This window comes from Haliaeetus albicilla, chromosome 23, assembly GCF_947461875.1.
Source record: "Haliaeetus albicilla chromosome 23, bHalAlb1.1, whole genome shotgun sequence".
Classification (NCBI taxonomy): Eukaryota; Metazoa; Chordata; class Aves; order Accipitriformes; family Accipitridae; genus Haliaeetus; species Haliaeetus albicilla.
Window position 1 is genome coordinate 8340314 of NC_091505.1, and position 22384 is coordinate 8362697.

Below are 22384 nucleotides of genomic sequence, written 5' to 3' on the forward strand. Positions count from 1 at the left end.
AATTCCCTGTGCTGCCCAAAGGGTGAAAACCCCCATTTGCGTGTCCCAGTGGCCAGAGTGTGCTGCATTCGACCACTTCAAGTCTCTTGCCCTAGAACCGTTCTGTCTGCGATTTGTACTTGCCTATGCAAAAGGGTGCAAGGGAGCGGGATGCTTGGATGTGGTAATAAGGCTAAGTCGGGACAAGAGGTCCCTGTCCCAGAAGAAGTTTATGGCTTGAAAGGAAGGACACACTCTCGAGCTGGGAAGATCTCCTCTGATAGAAGGGAATTGAACGCCAAGGGGTTTTAGCAATTCATACATAAAGGTTGTCACAGGCAATAGTGAGAGCTATGCTAATTCACTCTCCCCCAACTTGTTAATTTTTTTCCCAGTCAAAACAAAGTGGCAAATAAGAAAACTGTATGGGGAAAATGACAACTGCACATTTCACTGAATTTCCTATTTGTTGAAAACGTTGTTCACTGTTCTAAAAAAAAACAACCCTGTTTTTCAAGAAGCTACATTTTCTGGTTGCTCATGGGTGCTTGTAGGATCAAGGCATGAGTATCTTTGAAGCAATTGGAAGGAATTTTTCAGATGTGGCTTGAAAAGGGTGTGTATGAGCAGGTGAAGGATAGGCTGATATGACAGTGATTTGGAGATGGGTAAAAATTAAATGTGTCAGTGAATTCTTTCTTATACAGAATTGTCATTTCAATAATCATAATGTCTATGAACCTGTAATACTGAATAAAATTAAGGAATATTAGAGCAGCCTTAATGAAAGAGATTGCTTCTCTAGGCTGAAGCAGTCTGATACCATAATTTAAATATTGCCTCTCCTTTATTCACCAGTTAGACATTGTTCCATAGGCAGGTGTGGGTGTATAATAGGAGGAAATTATTGTTGCATTAAAACTTAGTTCTCTTCTCACAATACATTTTGACATTGAGCTGACACTCAGATGCAAACCAAAGTGTGGTATTTTTCTCTAGTATTAAGCACGGCTGTAACATATTAAGGGGTCCTAATTCTGCAGGGGCTTTTAAGAGTGCAGAGTTGAGCTGTGTTAGCTAATCCATGTGAATTCCATGGATCTGCTTTGTTCTCAGATGCCTTTTGTGCGCCAAATCAGGGATATTACTAGAGCAAGATCCAGTGACATCCAAAAGGGATCCTGACTAGTGGATAGATGTGTGTTTCATTACAGTTCCCAGATAAATGCTGGGACATTTGTATCCCGACATTACTGCCCAATATGGAAATGATGTGTTCTGGAGGTCTCTTTGCAGTGCAGGCCCTGGATATGCCATTACTCTTCCAGCACCCGCCAATGCTACTTTCGGATAAAGCTGTCAGCATTTTTATTACAGAGGTTTGGTGTTCTGGGATTTTCACATCAGCACTCTGGATCGAAGCATCTTCACTGAAGGATTCAGAGTTGAGAGCACCAAAACCAAACATCAAAAGTAAAACAGATCTAAATACATAGGGTGGCCCTAAAGTTCTGAGTCTGTAAGACAGTCATTTGCCAGATCACGTGCTGCTTTTGCTCTTTGAACAAATACATTTGTTTTTCTGTGTTAAAAGCCTCTGGTTTTTTTAAAGAGGGAACAAGAACTGGGCCTACTTAGATCTTCTTAACCTGGTGAAAGAAGAGAAGACGAGCTAGGGAAGAAATCTTAGCAAAGTTTAGCCGCACCTTTGCCCTCAGCAAGGGACTGCTTCTGGAGCCCTTTCTTCTAACTGGGCCCAGTTCCAAAATAAACTGAAGTACTGAATAAATGCTTTATGAACAAGATCAGTGGGAGTAAAACATTAGCGCATAAGTAACTGTTGGTGAAATAAAATAACTCAATTTCCATAATGTGAATCAGGATGGTAGAAAGTCTGGGCCTTGAGGGGGTGCAGGGAAAGCAGGAGGTGGAAATTTGTAGTCGCCAGACTGGCTGACGGAGCTAAGCCTCGATTTTTGTACAGGATGCAGAATAACAAGGGAGTGAGGGTCTTGAATGCCTATGAGGCAATAAGCCTGCAGATCTTTAATACCAGCATTTGATGCCAGAGAACTGCCTACAAATCAAGTTAGGAAATCTGCATATCCTTTTTCCCTTACTTTGTGCCTATCTGCAATTCTTAATGGAGAGCAGCATTGCTATGGACACGCACAGAAGAATCAAGCCGTTGCCGAGCCATTGGTGAAATATGGAGATATTACTTTTGGAGCAGTAATAAAATAGAGTGATAGTAGATTTTAAGCCTTTCGCTTTCTGAATGTCTGTGGAGTGCATGACCAGCAAATCAAAATCAGATTTAGACAGCCTGGAGGGGCTGTCAGTAAAACTTCATTTGTGGCATAACCTTTGTGCTCTCGCTTCAGTGGATGTTAGGCAGAGCTGAGGAACTTGTTTCAAATGCCTCCAACCTGGACTGCAGTATGCACCCATCATCCCAGGGAAAGTTGTGCTACTTTTCTGAGCACTGGAAGTCTGCCTTCCAAGTGAAAGGAAGAAGAGTTTTTTTCAGGTCCAAACAGAGTCAACACAGGAAAGTTGGACTAAATCATGATGTGAAAATGTGTAGGGATAAGGTTGCTTTCTCTGCAGCCAGCTCTCATGGTTCTTACAATATATGTTTTAATACAGTCATTCATTTTGTTGGTGGCAATATCTTCTCATTACAGAATGTTTCATTTTCAGGTGGCTTTTTCTTTGGCTTTATTCAGTGCTCAACTGTTCATGACAAAGGTGATTTTGTATCTCAAATCCCTTTGAACGCAGTGTTGTAATTCCAGTTCAGTCATAGAATGCCTCCTTCCATATGCTTCACTGGGAAGTGCTTTTTTTCCCCATAGAATTACTCTGAAAAGATCCAAAGATGATACTTTCTAGTGGGCCAGTGTCTTTAATCATCAGATGTCCAAGAGGAGCACATCTAAGTAGCTGATGGATTACACATCTCGTAGTTACCTCTCAGACTTGCACACTGGTACGTGATCAGCTTTCAGGGCTGTACTGTCCCAGACATGTCTGTAGAAGTCAGCTAAATTTCACACTTAGAGCAAGTGCATGGATTCAGCATGGCATAGTCTTCCCAGGCTCTGTATGACACTAACATTAAATGTCACGCATTAAAAGTGTGTGACATTTCCCACATTAAAACTGACTGATTCTGTATAAACAAAGTCCCTGTGATATATGGTATTCAATACTTGAATACAGTGTTAGAGCAGATACAGTATAAAGTCAGTATGATTCATGATAAAATAAAATTTAACTTACTGAGGTATAATGTTTTGGCATTATCAAAATGCAGGGGAAAGTACAATCAGAATGCTTCTACTTTTCTATCTAAAATTGTGTAAAAACTGATGGTGCTCCTGCAAATCATTTTGATGACATTGTCTTTATTGAGAGAAATCAGTTCTATCTGTTCTTTTGACACACTTGCAGAAAAACAAAGATTTGTTTCTTTTCCCTGGTGTTATGTATATTTCTGCTCACTTACCCTCCTTCTCTAAAGCTTTAAAAGAGAAAAAATCCATCCTCTGTCTTTCTGAAAGCCAGTGTTTACTGTTGATGAGAAACTGCAGGAACAGTCAGGGCTTCAAGCAGAAATGCCCATGTTGCTCTGTGGTTGGAGAGCATCCAGCAACTTCCCTGTTGCAGCAGCATGCACAAGAATGAGAATATTGTGTATCCTTCAGTTTTCCTAATAGTAAAATCCCAGCTTTAGATACCTTTAAAATGACTGACATTCCTTCTAGTCCCTACAGATCATCATAGCGAAAGCTTCATGTGCTGCAGTGCCTCAGTAACATTTCAGCTCACTGTCACTGGTTGCTCATGGAAGAAGTGCCTTCCCTGGTGGGCTTCAAACCTTGCCTGGTGGAAAGAAAGGATGCAAATTGGGGTGACTGCCTCCTCATGCAGTCAACTTTGCATGCAGGAGACATATTGCCAAGATGTTGTTCAGCCCTCCTCAGCCATCTCCACTCCAACATGTAAGGCAGTTTTCATTTCCCTTCTGTTCTCCAAATAACAACGGAGAAGAATGTGCTTACCCAGGTACCATTCCTGTTGAAACCCACATTGAGACAGCTGTAAATATAACATGTTAGTAGACGATGTTGTATGTGTCCTGTGAGTGGACAGACAAACGGAAGGTTTCCTGAGGAAATCCATCATGCCCAAAGTACAAGCTGACAGAACCATAGGGAGTTAAGCTGGTATTTGGTAAGTGATCCTGGAGGATAATTTCTTCTTTTCTGGCAAATGCTTAAGGGAAGGCACAGCCAGGAGGACTCAGCTGCAGGACTCAAACAGCTCTCATTGCAAATTGTCATAAGGACATTCACTTCATGATTCTTGATGATGTTGTTCCTTGTATACCCTATGAGATAGTAACTGGTCCACTGGTTTATGTGCTCAATTGGCAATGTACAGAGAGAGGCTTGCCTTTCCTCATTGCATCTACAAAATAGGACTCACATGCATGAAGAAGGACGTGCTCCACGGGTTTTATTCCCTGAGGCAACAAAATCGGTGAGGTTTAGCAATGCAGACAAGTCTGATGGGTATCCTGAATGCAACTTTTGTTTTGCATGCTAGGTGTCTAATAAAAAATAAAATGCATAGGAGGAGTAGATACACTAATTCGCATACTGTGTGGTTTGGAAGAAATAAAGGAGAAAGTGTTCAGTGCTCTCAGAAACAGGGAATTGCAAATACAAAATTATTGGAAGGGGATTTCTTAATACTTTCCTGGGAGCAGTTGTTCCTGTGCCTCAGATTTATGTCATTTGTAATGGGGCTTTTCAGTAAGACAATATAATTTGACAGTAATATTCAGAGTTCTGATAGAAAATTATTAGCAAATAAATGAAAAGGGCTTAGTCATTTGCAGTAGCAAACTTTAGGGCAACTTGCTGCTTTGTAATTCTTAAGGGCAAGGAAGAAATTTTCCCTGAGAGCAAACCCAGCCAATTACAGGAAGTGCTGAAGCTGATAGAGACCAGATAGTTCCTGAACTTAGGTGTGATATGCTGAGATAACTTAGTGTTATTTTGGCTTCTGCATTTCTTCTGTGTTCTGTATTATATTTCCATATATTCATTTCTAATAACTAAAATTTTTGAAGACTAAAAAAAACCCACCCTAAAACCAAGGAACACCATTGACCTGTGTGATTCAACTTAAATGCTAGGAGATTTTCTCTCTGTGCCTGAGTAGTCCCTGTTGGAATGACTGACTGGTGATTTGTTTGTTTTTCAATTGCTTCTGTCATGATGCAGAGATCAGCAGGACCAGTGCCTGTGTGTGTGAAGGCAACCAGAAAAGAAATAGCTCCTCCTGACCCTTAACCATGTGCAAATCAGACTGGTTGTCACTTACTATTCTCAGAGAGACTTAAGAAATGTGATACTAGATATTATCCCTGAATTTTCAAATCATGGCCTTGCTGTTACAGGCTGTATCACTGACTGTACTAGGCACATCCTAACATTTTTGTGTCGCATTTCCCTCTTAATAAGGATGTTAGCTGAAGTCCAACTTTAATTTAAACTTAGATCTAAGCTTTGGTGAGAGAGACCCAGCTGTGAGAAACTCTACCTAACTGCCAGATCCAAATATCTTTTCTTCCCCGTCCCGGTATCTAGGAAGCCTGAAAATTCCCTAAAAAGGGCTAAACTCACAGTGAGGAGAGTACAGGTCTTGTTTTTAAGTGCCTCCGGTAAGAACTATATTCCTGATGGTTAACTTGAGGAGACATCCCTGGATGTCTGTTTTTCAAGCTATCATTAATGTGAGTCTTTTAAAATTACCTTTCAGTGATCTTGCTCAGAAGTTTTTTTTCTTCTGAATAGTGATGGTATAGCCTTTCTTCATTGTAAAACATGGGTCTCTGGGACATCTAGTATGTTTTAGTCAAGCTCAAATTGTCTTGTTTCTAGTAAGTCTTGTGTAGCCATTGAATCTTAGGAGAAAAGAAGTACAGAAAGAATAAAAATTCTTCAAGTGAATGGTTAGCTCAGCACAAATACTTTTTCTACTTGAAGGGAATGGGGCCTTGAATGGTACCTCTATCTGGATTCACAACACAGGTCTCTGTTGGAGGATCAAAGGAAGTAGAAATAATGCAAGAACATTGGATTTGTAACATTGTACTGTTTTAGCACTGCATTTTCTGAGATCATACTTCCATGATGTTGTTTTCTTTTACTAGTAGGATCTTGAAAACCAGTCAGACATTAAAGCACATTCTTATAGCAGCTGGTAGTGGATCTGGTAGTGCATTAATTACTGTGGACCTTCAGATGGACAAAGACGGATGGTGGTGTAGTTATTGCTGTTATTGCTTTAACTCAGAATGAGCGAAGATGAATGTAAGGGTTGACCTATACAGTCCTGCAATCAGTATTTCAGTGAGCCAATGAAAATGTCATTAAAACAGCCAGGGTGTTTAGGTACATTGGAAGAGATCTGTCTGAGATGTGCTGTTCCCTGAGCACTGCTTTGATAAATACGCTTCCCTGCTTTTGGATCTACCACCACAGTCTTAGTTTTAAAATGAAAGTCTTAGAATGTAATAAATACCCCAACACTTAATGAAAAATGAACCTGGAAGAAAACAAAAAAATGCAAATCCTCTGGTACAAATATGCAATTCAAATTTAGGGATTTTTTTGATCTAGTAGATATTAAATACTCAACCAATTTGCTGCCTCCTTCGTCTTTATAAGAAAATCGATAAATGGGGTAGGGAAGGTTCCATGCATACTAGAGACAAAATTGGTTTACTTGACTCTTTTAACAAACTACCCTCACTTAGCAGAAACACAAATGCCAAAAAAGTTTTTTCCAAAGTTGTGAATATTTTGTCTAATTTCAGTTCAGCCTCAGGGCTGATGAATTGTCTTGAATTCAAAACAAGATGAAAAACAATTTTGGGATTGACACTTCAATTTCAAATGTCCTTCTTATCCGTTTCTTTATATCCTCTGTTTTTCCCTCTTGTCCTTGCTTCGAAGTCAAGCCAAACTCACAATTTTCTTGCTTTTGTTTTGAGACCTGTTAAAGTCCCTTGGTTTTCCCTGTGGTTTTTCTATTGGATTCTAAGCTGGCTTCAGTTTGTGGTTCAGAGCCAGTTCCAGGTGGCCTGGGGATTACAAATGCCTTGCCATGAGAACAAAGAAAACTGTTTTGTGAACTCTGGCAAAGCTAAACCCTTCTTCACATTTCCAGTCGAGAGAGTAGGCCCAGTTTATAACTAGTCCCTTGAAATAGGGAATTACAAATCTTAGTTTCAGTGTGAAAACATAAGACATTTTTTTCTTTGTATTATGGAGTGATTCTTTCTTTTCTTCCCTTTTCCTGTTCCCCATATAACCACTGCTACATCCTATAGAAATGGAATCCATTGGAAGTCGACTCCTGTGGAAAATGAATGGTTTGGAAACCTTTCAGAAAAGACAAATTATTAAAAGATCCACTTACGGGCTTATTTCCTTTATATGGGGTAAGTGGGGTCTCTGCAGTCTGCCAGGTTCATTTGGGTTTCAATATTCTCTACTTGTATACAACTCTTCTTACCTGGCCTCACAATACTGAGATCACCACTGGAAGCCCTCCAGCATCTTCCTCATCCACCTGGAAGATGCTTCCTTTTTATTCCTTTCAGCCACCAATTCTGACAGCAAAACCCAAGTTACCAGCTTTGCTATAGTTATCTCTTCTTCTTGTGTTCCAACTTTCCTCATTAAATATGGTCATATAACCTTTCCTGCCAGTCAGCAAACTGCTGGGGGCACTGACCTCCCCCACCAAGCTCCATGATCATGTACTGAAAACAAAAGTGGATCCTCCTTTTATAATTCATAGGCCATCTGTTTAGCTTTTCAAAGAAGAAAAGCAATAAATGTAGGATTCATGCTAGTCAGTCTCCACACATTTAAAAGAAAAATAAAATTAAAGATGACCCTTACCATAAACAACTTAAATGCTGTTCATCAAGGTGATCCCTTGTGGACACAGCGGTCCTGAAAACAATTGGAAAGAAAGAACTGGATCCCTCCCAGCACAGCAGCTCTGTGGGCTTCCTGAGGGACTTCTGTAGGTGAGTTCCCATCACCGCAGTGACCTGCGTGGTGGCCAGCACCATAATATTCCTGTCTGCTTACCCAGGTGATAAAAACAATGCTGTAGTGACCATTGACTGCTTTGTGATCCCCTGCCTGAGTTCTCAAGTTCCTCAAGCTGTCACCTTCTAGAGACCCCCTTTATGCCCCCGGCCCCACAAGGGAGGGAAGACAGCACGTTCCCATGTGCCAGTGAAACCAAATGCATGTTTTTCTGCAAATTACAGTTCAAATTACAAGGTTTTTTTTCTATGTAGGAAAATTAACAGGTTCACCTACTAATTCCTGCGAAGGATGAACATGGTCAATTCCATGGCAATCTTCTGGTTAAAACAAAGGGAATTTATCTTTTTAGGAAGTTCTGTCTTGCAGCATCTGAGCTGACAGAAAAATGGTAGCCGTGGAGTCTCCAAGAAAAAGTCGTCACAGACCCATGACCTTCTCAGAGAATTGTGAGATGAAATCCATACTGTCCTGGGGAGCAGCTTGCCTAGCACAGGGAGAAATGGCTCACGTTTTCTACAAACTTTGGCTCTCAGACTCCTGCCTCAAAATTGAGAAAAACAGTGAAGCTGATCAAACTGCTGTTTCCTTTTGCACATGGCTAAAATATAACTGTTATCCCAAACTGACTAGATTGAAGGAAGGCTGCTGCTTCATTCACTGGAATCCCTGCAGAAGTTGCCCTTTTCTGGATTACCAGCAGTAGCACTAACGTGAGTGGGTGGTGAAGAAGCATTCATAAAGCTTTCAAGTCTATTGCTGTTGGCTTAGTGAGGGCTTTCTTCATCATGAGCCTGAATAGATTTATTGTCTCGGTCATGGAGTGTGAACAAAAGTGATAGTGCTCACCAGGCACTTAGTTTTCTCAATTCTACTCCATTCTAATTGTAACTAATGAAAAGAATACTACATTTTTAGGTCGTGGTTCCAGGAAGCATTTTAAATAGAAGTAGCCTCCAGCGCTGTTCAAAATACAATCTAAATAATGCAAGATTGTTAGCAGAAAATACAGCACTATTAAATAACACCAAGTTATGGACAACTATTCAAAGTCATTATTCTTGATTAGCCTGGATCATTATTACTGAGTGCATGTGACCTTATTTGCACTCAGTAATACTTGTAGTCATTCAGGAAAATTAAATAATCATTACTGATTAATTACTATTGATTATACTGAGTGGTTGTATCCATATTTTGTTGATTTTCAGTGCTGTATTAGGAAACATTGAAACTTTCCAAATATGTTTTGTTTTCCTCCTGCAAAAAAGGTAACCCTTACTTGCTTTTCAAAAGCGAGTAGTTGGGAGAAAGTTGACTTATGTTCCCAAAATCATATAAGTATTTCTGAAAAGCCCACCCCAAATGATGCATTTTTTCAGTCCAGAGAACTTTTGTTTCAGGTAAAATAATACATTTTGTGCAGTTTGTGAGGATGAGACTTTTTTATAGCCTAGCAACAGAAACACATCATGGCAGTGTGCAAAATGACCCTTTCCACTCTGAGGTGAGGGACAGAGAAAATAGCCACCAATTTTATCACATAAATGCACAGGTGGCATATTGAAGAGAAGAGAGTAGGAAGGGGGGAGTCTGTGGTTCTGCTGAATACGTAACACTAATGATGCTGAAAATGGGAGGTTTCTGAAGATTGCCTGTTGATTTGCCTTGCAAATACCTCTTTCTGCAAATACCTGCTCGTGGCACACCTTTGACAAGAAGCCATTGGCACAGTGTTTTGTCAGCACTTGTTTAGCGTGAAGCTTAGAGCCGTGATGAAGTGCCCCCATAGACCTTTTTAATTTCTTCCCAACTACAGACTCACTTGACGGAGTGGCACGTTGAAACATTGCATAAGAAAAGATTTGTTATGGAGCGTGTTGGATTTTTTTTTTTTTTTTTTTTAAATTAAAAGCATTGTCATGAGTCTAATTGGAGGGAGTAAGCAGCCAGTATCGTTAGTGTCAGGATTTGACTGATGGATCACTTTCCAGGTGCACAGGGCAGTTTTTGTCTGCCGTGCCACCGTCTTGCCTCAGCTAAACCAGTTTGCAGCCGAGCTGCAATGGAAGAGGCAGCGGCAAAGCGGCAATATCTCCTGCAAGAGCTCTCCACAACTCCCTTTGATGGGAGTAACCACCCAGCACGTTGGTTTTACTCCAGGCTTTTTTGGTTGTGGCGCAGTCAATTAAAATGACAAAATGATGCACGATGGGAGGAAGAGCCTCATTATATTGTCGCTTGTACTTTGTAGCTTGCCATCACACCTAATGAAGGGCAGAAGCTGACAGTCTGGGTTGCAATGATCCTGTGCAAAGTGCAAATGCTTCACAGTAACACCATGACAAACACCAGTTAGTTTTTTTTTTTTTATTGTGTGTCTGATAGATCTGTTAAAGATGCAAGTCTGAAGGAATTTAATTTAATCCTGTTTTCATGATTGAGGCATGGGAGCTGGGCTGGTTGTGTTTATTCTACCCTGATATTAAGAAAAACTAGGCGTAGCTCGCAATCCGCTCGCCTGGATTTAACTCTGTCAGGGTTCTTTGGTGGTAGAGCAGGCAATGGTTTGAAGTGCTAAGGGGTTACATTTTTCAGGATTTTAAGGCCAAAATGTATGTGTGTAACCACCAGTCTGACTTATTGTGTATCTGCGCTGGGTGCCCGTGCGCAGGCGCTGGCGGCGGGGCGGCGGGCTCCCCTCTGAGGAGAGCCGAGGGGCTGCCCCAGGCCGGACACAGACGGTTCCAGCCGGTTCCGGCCGGTTCAGTGCAGGGCACAGCTGAGCCCCTCGGCGAGGGGAAGGCGTGTTGAGGAAGGGGCAAGACGGGCGGCGAGGGGTGAGGGACAGAGTGTGAGGAACAGCCCCGCCGCACCGAGGGCCGGGCAGGAGGGGGGGGGAGGCGCGCCAGGCCCCCCCAGGGACGGCCCTGCGGCCGTGGAGGGACCCCGGGCCGGGGGCTGGTTTTCCCGACGGGAACGGCAGCCACGGAGGGCCCACGCCGGGGCAGGAGAACATGAACGCGTGAGGAGGAAGGAGCCGCAGACAGACCACAACCCCCATCCCCACCCCCTCCGCCACTTGGGGAGGGAGAGGTAGAGAAGTAAAAAAAGGAGGTGAGGGGAATGTGTTTTAGCTTTTTTGTCTTTCTCAGCATCCAAACCTATTTGAATTTGCAATTAATTAAAATAATTTCTTCCAAGTTGAATCTGTTTTGCCCATGGTGGTAATTGGTAGGTGATCTCCTTGTCTTTATCTAGACCCGGGAGCTTTTTCATCTTATTTTCTCCTTCCCATCCTGTTGAGGGGGAGTGAGAGAGCAGCTGGGTGGGTGGCTGGCAGCCGGTCCGGGTCAACCCACCACAACATCACATGCTGTAGGATTTTATATAGCGGTTCCTTCAGGGGGTAGAATTCTTCCTGCATAACGTGCTTTAACATCCAGCACATAACCCTTCTTCTCAAATGCATAGCACTGTGTACTGGAGTGAAATCTCCTGAAGGTGGGAGAGAAAGAGGGAAAGGAGGAGTGTGAGTGACACATAGAGGAAATGGGACAGTGTGTCCTGAGCAACATTTGAGACGCCAACAAGCTCCTGTGTTCGTAGACTCGCAAGCTCAAAAGAGCTGCTGTGCTGGGTTAGATCACTTGTCAACAAAATTTCTACAGGATTCTTCATAGTAAATCAGAAATGAGCCTTTACATTTTCTAGTAATTTGTCTGTGTTGGAAATACACAGTGTGATAATCACTATTTGAATGTGTCGCTGAAGCTTTTGTGAAGATGAGAGCCTAACAAAGAAACTTACTGTGCTGAAACGAAGATGGTAAAAAGGAGGCAGGATAAATGAAAACATCTTTCTGTCCCTGCAGAAACTCAACGTATTGCATGAAGGTGTCCATGTCCTTGACGGTAGCTGAGAATGAATCTGGGCTTTGCTACAACAGCAAGATCAGATATCTGGAAAAATCAGAAGTCACTAAGAGAAAGACAATCTCCTGTCCTGATATTGAGGATTACAAAACAGCCAGTCAAGAGCCAGATGTGGTGTGGTACAAGGTAACTATTGCTGTCTTATTGCTGTTGTGCTGAAACTATACAAAACTTCCACTGTTTTCAGTCTGAGGCTTAGAGATGGCCTTTTCTGAGCCTGTAGTGGTTTGTGACGGGTCTGGAGGATGTTGTCTCAGTATTACAGAAGGAATACAAAAGTGCAGGCAAAACTACCCAGCATCAGCATCAATGAGGATGTTCTGTGCAAGAGGTCACACAATGTCTCTAACAGCAGTACCACGTTCCCAAACCACTGTGCTGCCTCTGTACCAGTTTCCACCTTGGTGGGATGTCTCCCTACCTGATAGTGTAGTAGAAACAAAGGGAGGCAACCTGCAATGGAACCAAAGGTGTAACAGCACCGCCAGCTTCAGTAGTGCTACCCAGATAATTTTTATGAAGCCTGTTGGGTAATTTCACCAAGGCTTGTTAATTTTTACCAAAGTCTGCTGGGTAATTTCACAGAGATGCATTTACTTTTGCTGAGGTTCATTGAGTAATTTTACTGAGGTCCGTTAATTTTAACTGAGGTCTGTTAGATACTTTTACTATTCGGCAGGTAACTTGGCTGGCTGTACCTTCTCCAAGGCCTGTCAAGTATCACACACCACTTTCAGCAGCAGATGTATTGGTGATGTGTTTCTGTAGCTCCCCAAGAAAACAGGAGAACGACTAAAATATGGGTTGCCAGGCAGACATCAGGTACAAAGACCATAGCAAGGTCTGGCAAATTTTACCTGTTGTCTGGACTTGGACTGAAGTCTGATATTTGAAAAGCCCTCAGGTATGAGTTGCTGCAAGAAACAATGGAGAAGAATAAAGAGCTGAGAGCCAGAGGGAACAAGAAATAGTTGGGCAAGAGGAAGAGCTCAGTGGGATCCATGGGAAATAGAGTTTGGATTGTAGGAATAAAGGCAGAATGAGTTTAGGACAAACTTGGTTCAGGTAATGAAGACAGAAACATACAAACCAGTTAAATCCTACATTTTGAGTGCTTGATTTGCCAGCCTTAATGATGTTCTTTCAAGATAGTTATTTTGTGTGAAGTAAGTAATATGTGCAGAGCTGCAGATTTTTTTCCTCCTTAGCAGGTTGCATCAGAAAAGAGCAATTTTATAAGTTGTCATCTATTTCTATTTTTTACAGAAATCTCACATGTTCTATCTTATAGTAACAAAACGTGTGCCATAACCCACTGTTAGCATAAACAAAGTTTTTCTTTCAGCCATTGAAGCTGTTTCTCTCAGCATATGGTGGATAACTTCAGTGCTGTTCATACATAAAATACATGTATTCAGTTAAGTCTGAAGTCTTGGAGGAAAGAGGGTACCAGAGAGAAGCTGTTTCTTGTCCTATGTACCTAGGTATTACTGAACACCAGATTGTATTTTTTTGCAAGAGCATGCTGCAAAAGAAGCCGGGCAGGAATAATCTTCAGCTGTCATGGAGCAGAAATCAGACTAAGGAAGATGCACGTACAACCCAACATCAACGATGCTTTGTGCTGACTGAGAAAGGGAACAGAAGTGTCTTTGTTCCATATACCCACACGTGTTATCTGGGTTGCACACACAGGTTGTGTGACACCAGGCTGGAGTGTGACAGCTGACTGACAAGTCATCGTCATGGTGAAATGGAACAGAAATTATGTGGTTGGATGATAATGGTAGGAATTGAAGCCGACAACCTTTAGTCTGGCTTAGTAATGAAGAGAGACATTAGTGGAATAACCTACTACGTATACCTCCTTATCCATAATTAACAATAAGGTGCTATCAGTTCAGTGCTTAGACAACACCTATGGTATGTGGACCTGAGTGAGGAAGCTTAGTAATGTAAAATGTCAATATTAATTTTATGCAGAATGTATATATGTCAGGTTATCCCTTGAAACTTATTCCTGAAACAGGGTTTTGGAAAAATATTCTAGAGGGTCTTGTGGTACTAACTGTTAATAGAAGTCTGCCTATTCAAAAGAGCCTAAGTCCAGTTTCTAGAAAATATGTAATTACTTGGATTTCAAAATAATATGATGAGGACTAAGGTAACCCCTACAATCCACAGTGTGGGACTTTAGATCATGCTGTGTGAGGCAACATGTGTAACAAAAAGCAGATCCCTTCTCCCAAAGAATAGTGTAAAGTCATATTCCACTTTAGGATCTGACCCTCACTTTCTGAAGAAGGCATCTGTTTCCAGTCATAGCACACTGGATCCTCAAGTTTTTCCCCTCTACCTTTGTGATTGAGTTTGACATGTACATGAAGGTGTAATCAGCCATCTTCTTGTGTAAATCTGCTCCAGAAGCACTGGGGGCAATTCCTTTTCATCATGCTGATACATTTAGAAAAGATTTTCATCCAGCGGGAGAGCATAAATTGTCCAAAATAGAACAGTAGATAAATAAATACGAGGAAGTCCTTGAGGTTCCTTCTTTATACTTTTGGCTGAAAAGAGAAATTCGTGTGTTCATGAGAACCTGCCAGTTTGCTGGTATTCGGGGAGTTTGGGCTTGTGACAGATGAAATACCATCAGACAAGACTATAATGGTGCAAGCCCACTGTGTGCAGGGCTTGCCCTGCCTTCTGAAAGGCTTCTCTCTGTGGAGGGATTAATGAATCTAAGCCAATAATTGCATCAATTTATCAGGAGTTAATTGTAATTTAAACACGCCTTTAAAATAATTATGCCTGAATAGATTTCCACATGCATACCTGATAAGTAATAAAACATTTGCTATAAGGATTTGTTTTAGCAGTAGTATCGACTTCGTATCTGGCTAGACTTACACTGCATGAAATGCTTGTTTTTAAAGATTTCCACAATTAAAGCCATTGATATACACACAGCTCTGTTATGCCTGTTAGAACTGTTTTGACAACAAGTATAAGATTTTTTGGAAATAAATGTATGTGTCAAGGCATGATTGAATGAATGGGATTTAACAGTAAGAGTAGTTTCATGAAAAATCAACTGGCAGAGGAAAAAGGTATATTACATCTAGAATGCAGAGTCTTAAACCATTTCCATTATCTCTTTTCTACTATTGGGCAGAAGGGCGGGCTGTGAAAACAATCAGAATGTCAGGTGAAGGACAGGTAGTTGTTATCTACCCTACAAAAAATAGAGTTGTTGAGGTGCTGCCTTTTAAATTTCAAGGAAGAGAAAAAGAAGCATAATAGTACACAATTTAATTATTGGGGGAAAAAACCCGAAAACAATTAATGTGTCTAAGGAGAATAAATTGGATAGAAAAAGAAACTTTCAGATTCTTCTAGCAGGTAAACATGGTGCAAAAGCAGAAAAGAGCAATTAATTGGTTAAACAAGCAACAGTTGTACAATTGAGCACTTAGCTTGTTAGAGAAATTAGCAGACCTCTGACAGTAAAATCTAGATTGTTTTCACAATATGAAGACTAGTTAGATTTTTTTTTTTAAATTGGTTTGTTTCTTGGCCATTTTTGTTGCTTAAAATACAAATTGTTATGATTTTCCAGCTTCTCCCCTTATTTGCTTTTAGTTTTGTGTATTGAACTAGTCTGAAAAACAGGGAGAATAAAACAGGCATTTTCAACATATGTTTAGAAAGCCTGCATAGTCAGGAGAAGAAAAATTAATTAGCTAAAATTGGGAAAGAAAGGCTTATAAATATTTTTTAATATGAAGTGTTTTAAGTAGATACAAAAAGAAACAATTAGGACATTAGTGGTACAGTTCTAGCAGAACAATTCCTTTCTGTAAAACCACAATAGCACAAACATTGTTTGTGCTAAATCATTAATCTCTGTAGTAGTAGAGTTGTCGCCCTTCTTGTTACAAATATGTGGTATATAAAAATAGAAAGCGTATGAAAATGTATCTTCGATCTCTTTGCTCCCATACTTTTAAAAATAAAGTGGAGAATATAAAACTGGTAACATATGATAGGGTCTTTCAGTGCTGAATTGAAAGGGTGCATACCTGAAATATTCTTACTTTGTGTATTCTGGAAATTGTATTCCTTCTAAATTAGGATTGAATAGAACTGAATCATATTCTTTGCTCAGTGTTCAGATTTAGTTACTCCAAGTAGGTGGTTGATGTACCTTTAAATAGGACTAAAAAATTGAGTGCAAATCAGAAAGGATTTAATGGCATTTTCCGGCTCAGATCTGTGTCCTGCATGAGTCTAAACCAATGCCAGTGCAATTTAGTAACAAAAATAAGCTCTGATTCTTCTTAGCACAGCAGATAGGATCTGGATTCTGATCATCCTCTGTCATCGGTGTTAACTAAAGTTCACATGCAAGACAAGATTACGCTTTCCTTACAACTGTACTTTGGAAACAGAAAGATAACCTGAACACTCTGTTACCTGCAGTAGTATCGCACAGTTTCAGAATTAAAAATCTGACCACATTGTAACAGAATTTGGCCTACTGGGGATGGAGATAAATGCTTCAGTGCTCCATTTTCAAGTGCAAGGCCAGAAGCTCACAGTCCCATCTTTTTATTTCTTTACTATTATCCTTTAATTTAGAATCTGACATTGTGGATTTGGAATGTGTATGGAGTCCCATGAAAAAATTATGTTTGTGTCATTTTGGTCTCTTGCTGTCATACAATATATTTGCATGTCAACGTATTTTCTTGTTTGATTGTTTTCTGAAGAGAAAGCTTTGTTCTGTATTGTTTGCTGTATTTCTGACACTGCTGTTTCAGTTGAGCAGAAAATGGGGCACAGGTCTGGGCTATTTACATGAATCTCTGAAGTTGCTGAGCCTGATGTAACTGATACGAGATTGTTCGTTGCAGTCTGAGAGCTTATTCGATGTTGCCACCTTGAGAGAGGGAATAGAGGAGCATTAAAGGTACTCAGGCCCTATGTTGCTTTGTGTGGTCTGAGTACAGAATTAGCCAGAGCCTCCAGAACTGTTGGGAGTACTGAGTGTTTTAAAGAACTGAGAAAAGCGTGATTTTGTTTGCAGGCAGAACAGGTTTGATGTTAAAGTTATGGAGAGACAAGAAGTATATAATCTTGAGGTACTGTTTTAAAGAGACAATGATCAGATTGTGCCTGTGGTTTTAGTTCAGAGCATTCCGAGAGGTATTCAATCATGAGTACCATTAGTGTGGAAGGTGACTGATCTAGCTGCAGGGATATAGTATGTTAGGAAAGGGAGAGCCTTTTCTTGCACTGTATCACACACTATCCAGAAGGACTCAAATGCTGTTCCAGTAGGACCACAATTCATAGTGATGAACCTAAATCTGCCAAGTAACAGCTGAGGTCTGCCTGGCGAAGTCAGTGGGAGTTGCAGGCCATCAGTACCATGTACTCCACCAGAGGATGCACATGGGGGTGATGCTACAAAGAGCCCAGTGGTGGGAAAAGGTTGAATCAAAGTTCATCAGGTGCCAGAGAAGCCAGTGTTGAGAAACAGGACCATAAGGAAACCAAGCTTCCTGAATTCTCTTGCTCACAAAACTGCTGTTGTTCTTCCTGTTTTCTTCTGTTGGTAAATGGTTCTAGCCTGAGACTGTGTGTAAAGTTTGCCTTCAGGCTAACTCTTAACAGATGTTGCCCTTACTCCCTTCAAACAGAGATGCATTTTAATGGTCCATCCTGAAGTAGAGGTCTTGGCAGTTGCTCATCATGAAAAAGAGAAGATACTTAACCATTGCTTCAGGGTACTATGTATTAAATACGGCCCATGTGATGCAGTGGGAATTACTGAACCTTAAAAACATTTCTGTTTAATTTCCGTCTTCAAATTAATTCCAGTTTCAGATCTCTGTGCTTTCTGAAATTATATTTGAATTTGAATTGCAAAATATATTGAGATGGTTGTTTACTTATGTATAATACTGAAAATCTGATCAGGCAACACTGTCTTATGTCATACAAGCTGGGTAATTTTGGCAATGGATTTTTTTCTGCAGGAATGTAAGCCAAAAATGTGGAGAAGCGTTGTAATTCAGAAGGGAAATACTCTCTTAATACAAGAGGTCCAGGAAGAAGATGGAGGAAATTATACCTGTGAACTAAAGTTTGAAGGCAAGCTTATACGAAGAACAGTTGAATTGAAGGTTACTGGTAAGAATCTTTGTTCTATGCCAATAGAAAAAATAAAGCTTTGAAATAATAAGAAAAAGTGGTGTTCACATGTCAGTGAATCTATTTGATAGAAGTAAGTCCAAACCAAATCCCAATAGCCGAGCAGTCCCAAACTAGGGGAAATTTATATCAAGATCTTATAAATTCTACAGAAGACTACTTCTACCTTTTGCTCTGTACAAAGCCTGGAAATGCTGGTTATAAAGCAAAAGGTAGAGCAGAGCTAGGTCCTCCCTATATGCTGGAAGTAATTCAGACTCTAGTTTTGCCTTCAGTGCTAAACAGAGGAAAGGTTGACTGAAACTGTAAAACAGGCTTTTGGTGAGGTTTGTCCTAGAATAAAACAAAGCCAATAGAGACAACCTGAGTCATTAATTTTTTTTTTTTTTTGAGTGCTTGTTCCATATTTTTAAGCTTTGGTTTAATTTTGATGATCAACTTCTGTAGCCTAGGGTTTGTTTTTAGTGAAAAGTGTGGCACAGCCTATTCCAAGAATGAAGTTAGGAACATTGGACTGTCAGGGGGAAAGTAACCTGCTTTTCAGGAGGTTGTACATTGTATGCTTCTGAGTCCATGTAGTAATCTACTAGTCAACAGTATTCTTCTGTCTCTTTTTGTCAGGTACCAGAAATGAATGGGTAAAATAGTATTGCCTACCAATATATTCCTGATCCCTTTCCATTCCACTGCAGTATGTCATCTATAATTATTATTTTGCCTTCACTGTCTGTGGAACTTTGCAAGTATCTGAAAACAATTGAGTTTTTTTCAGCCTTTCACACAAAACCATATAAACAAATGGTTAGATATTTTCCAGTCTGTGTTTTGACATACTGATTAAAATTGTGTCTTACTTAAAGCAGTGATAAGTAGAATTCTACTTTCTTATATCAAACTGAATTAGTCCACATGATATTTCCAATATGTTCTTGAAATACATTTTTTCCTTTTATTTTGAGTGAAATCCCTTTTTCTATTCTTATCATTATTCCTCATTTTAAATGAGTTCTTTTCCCTGTGTGCCAGATTCATATATCATGTGATTCTTTATTGTCCATTTTTGACCATGGATGGGTCTCTAAAGTATTGATTTGACCTACCTGACCCCAGACCTGTCAAATGAAGATATAATACCTGCCTCGTGGATAGTTGCTATCCTATGTAGCATGCTGGTCTTCAACCAGAATATGAACCAAGTTTGACAAAGTGAAAATGAGATGCATCTAATTCAATTCCCCGTGATGGATATTCTTTAGATAACCCATATTCTACGCTCTCCCTCTCATCATGACCTTGCTAGAACTCATGTGTTCTCTTCATTATGTGAACAATGTGGTATATTCATACTTCACAACTTAATGAATTTGTCCTAAACTAACTATAGCATGTATTAAATTTATTTGTTTTATTAAAATGTTGATGACCTGAATTATTAAAAATGTAAATATGGAATATGCAAGTGTTCTCCTTTTTGCAAAATGCTTGAGAACCATGAGATTGTTCCCCTTGTAATTTGGTGTGAAATTCATATTAAATTAAATTTCCTTTAGTTTATAAAAGGATATATGTTAGTAAACACCTTTTCCAGATTTAAGTGTTTGGGAGACGTATCTGATGTTATGTGTTTGCTGGTTGAATCTATCTAGATATCTGGAATAGGCTAGTAAGTTTATGTAGATGATGACCTGAAAATATGGATTAGAACTATGAATGTAATACATAGAACCATGTAAGCATATTATCTTATAGCTTGGTGCTTCACCAAGTTTCTTTGTCCTGTTTCTGTTTTGTTTCAGTTTGTGAATTTTATATGCATGTGGGTTTAGATCTTTATGGGGGAGAGGTCAAAGAAAACTCATACAACAAACAGCAGAGGATTTCTTGTGTTGTGTGGCTGGCCATGTTGCACGGAGGGTCCTGAGGAAGATCAGATCACAGGCTGGAAGCAGGTATATGACATACTCAGGGATTTTGTTGAAGAAGACATCTCGCGGGAGCCAGAAAGAAAACTGCATACTGGTGTAGTTTTTGGCACACAAATCCTGAGGGTTTTCTTTCCCTGGGGATAGTGCAGATCTAGGTTGGAGGCACCTCTGGAGATCGTCCTGTCCAACCTCCAGCTCAAGCAGAATCAGCTACAGCAGGCTGCCCAAGGCTGTGCCCAGTCGGGTTTTGGTTGTCTCCAAGAATACAAACTCCATCTCTGGGCAAGGCTGTCACAGTGTTCAACCACCCTCACAGTAAAAAAGATTTTACTTATGTTTAAACAGAATTTATTTTATTACAGTTTGTGTGCCTATTGCCTCTTATTCTTTCACTGGGCACCATTGAGAACAGTCTGGATCCATCTTCTTCATACCTTCCCACCAGGTGCTTATACACATGGATAAGATCCCCATACGCCGCCTTTTCTGCAGACCAACCCACCGCAGCTCTCTCAGCCTGTCCTCATATGATAGATACTCCAGTCCCTTAATCATCTTTGTGGCCCTTCACAGACTCATTCCAGTATGCCCACATCTTTCTCGTAGTGGGGTTGGTGATGCACTGGGCCACATTATTCACCTGTCTGAAAATTGAGTTCTCATCAAAATACTGTACCAGGAGGAGCTAGGGTGAGACCAGAGCTCAGACTAGTGAACCTGCTGGTCTTTAAAATCACTGTTAGCAAATATTGCTGAAGGCTTAGCAGCAAAGCTATGGTAGTATTGTCTCTGCTAGCCTGCAATGCAGACGTGGAGAAAAGGATCTTGCCTACTGTTTTCTTCTGCAGGAACTTTCTAATGCTGTTTCTATTGTTGTTATTTATTAACATGCCTGAATTGGCATTTATGGCAAGTGCCTGAGTTCCTCTAGCAATACAGATTTTGAACAGCAGGACTCTGTTGGCCACTGCTAGCAGCCAAGGTAACCTGAAATTGTTATTAGAGTAGAAAGTTATTCTGAAAGTGAAACCGGCAACTCCACATCTCCTTCGAGCAAGGAGAGCTGCACTGCCATGGAGAGAGAGGAGGTTGGGTTAGATTCCCTGTAGCCTTCCAGGCATTTGCTAAAATACACAATACTTGAAATACCAGTTAAGTCAATTAAGTTATTTACTTTATCTATTGATTGTAAGACATGGATTTTTTTTTTTTTTTCCCCCTCAAATCTGCTACATGAGGTTTTTAGTCCATTTTGGAGGTTCTGGTAGTTATGGAAGAGGCAATATGAAATAACTGATATTCATAGGTAAATGCAGTATGGGCATCTAAAGAGTGAAACTTGAAATCAGAGTAAATGCAGTGCTGACATAACGGAAAGCTTCAGGAAAATTTGAAGGTGCAGGAGCCAGAAGCACCATTTTAACTTGCTGTTGGAAAAGGTAATCAGAAGAGTTAATGATGTCCAAGATTAATGCATCAGCTTTACGGAAGATGTGATCCCACAAGGCAGCCTGATCAAAATTAATTGCAGACGAGAGCAGTGGTGGACTAAGTGAAGAATGGCTGTGTATTTGGTATTCATATTAGTGTTGCTTAAGCATTTATTTCAAGTAGAGTCTGGTGAGGTGAGACTTTTAATTAGGGGCAAAGCCCTGCTCTTATTAGTTAGTTATCCAGCGATTATTTAAGCAAACTTCCAGTGAAGTCATTAGAGGTATTAGAAGGTGCTGCCTTAACTTCCTGTGCCAGAGTGTCAGGGCAGTTGCCTGCGTGGCTGTGGCTGTGCAAGGGAGCTGCAAGGACAGCATGTGCTGGTCCTCGGGCACTGCTTTCCTCAGATCCAGTCCTGCCTTCTCGCTTTTGCAGACCCAAATGGAAGATCTCAGTGGCTCAGTTAGAGGTAGAAGGGGAGTTCCCACTCCCTTTCTTCTTCCTGTGACTAAGTCGCGATATTAGCTACTATGAGATAATTTGTAAGGAAAAGGCTCTGGAGTCATAGATGGGAACTGAAAGCCATCAGTGTAATGCTTGGCCACAGTAAGAAAGGCAAAGAGATCTGAGTTGTATTAGTAGATGAGAAGAGTGCAAAACAAACAGGTAAAATGGTATTTGTAGAAATGGGTTTTTGGACTACACATGGAGTACTGTGTGTGGCTGGCAATGTTATAGTATGGCTTCTATG

At 40.5% G+C, this 22384-nt stretch overlaps 1 protein-coding gene across 2 annotated transcripts in view; it reads left to right on the forward strand.

Annotated features, from left to right (window-relative positions):
* The window catches only part of IL1RAPL2 (interleukin 1 receptor accessory protein like 2), a 402698-nt gene that overhangs the window by 208607 nt on the left and 171707 nt on the right, over nucleotides 1-22384 (forward strand). For both annotated transcript variants that reach the window (XM_069811122.1, XM_069811123.1), the window contains exons 4-5: nucleotides 11998-12184; nucleotides 18103-18256. In XM_069811122.1, the coding sequence (XP_069667223.1) occupies nucleotides 11998-12184; nucleotides 18103-18256 (341 nt within the window). The remainder of the gene's footprint in view (nucleotides 1-11997; nucleotides 12185-18102; nucleotides 18257-22384) is intronic.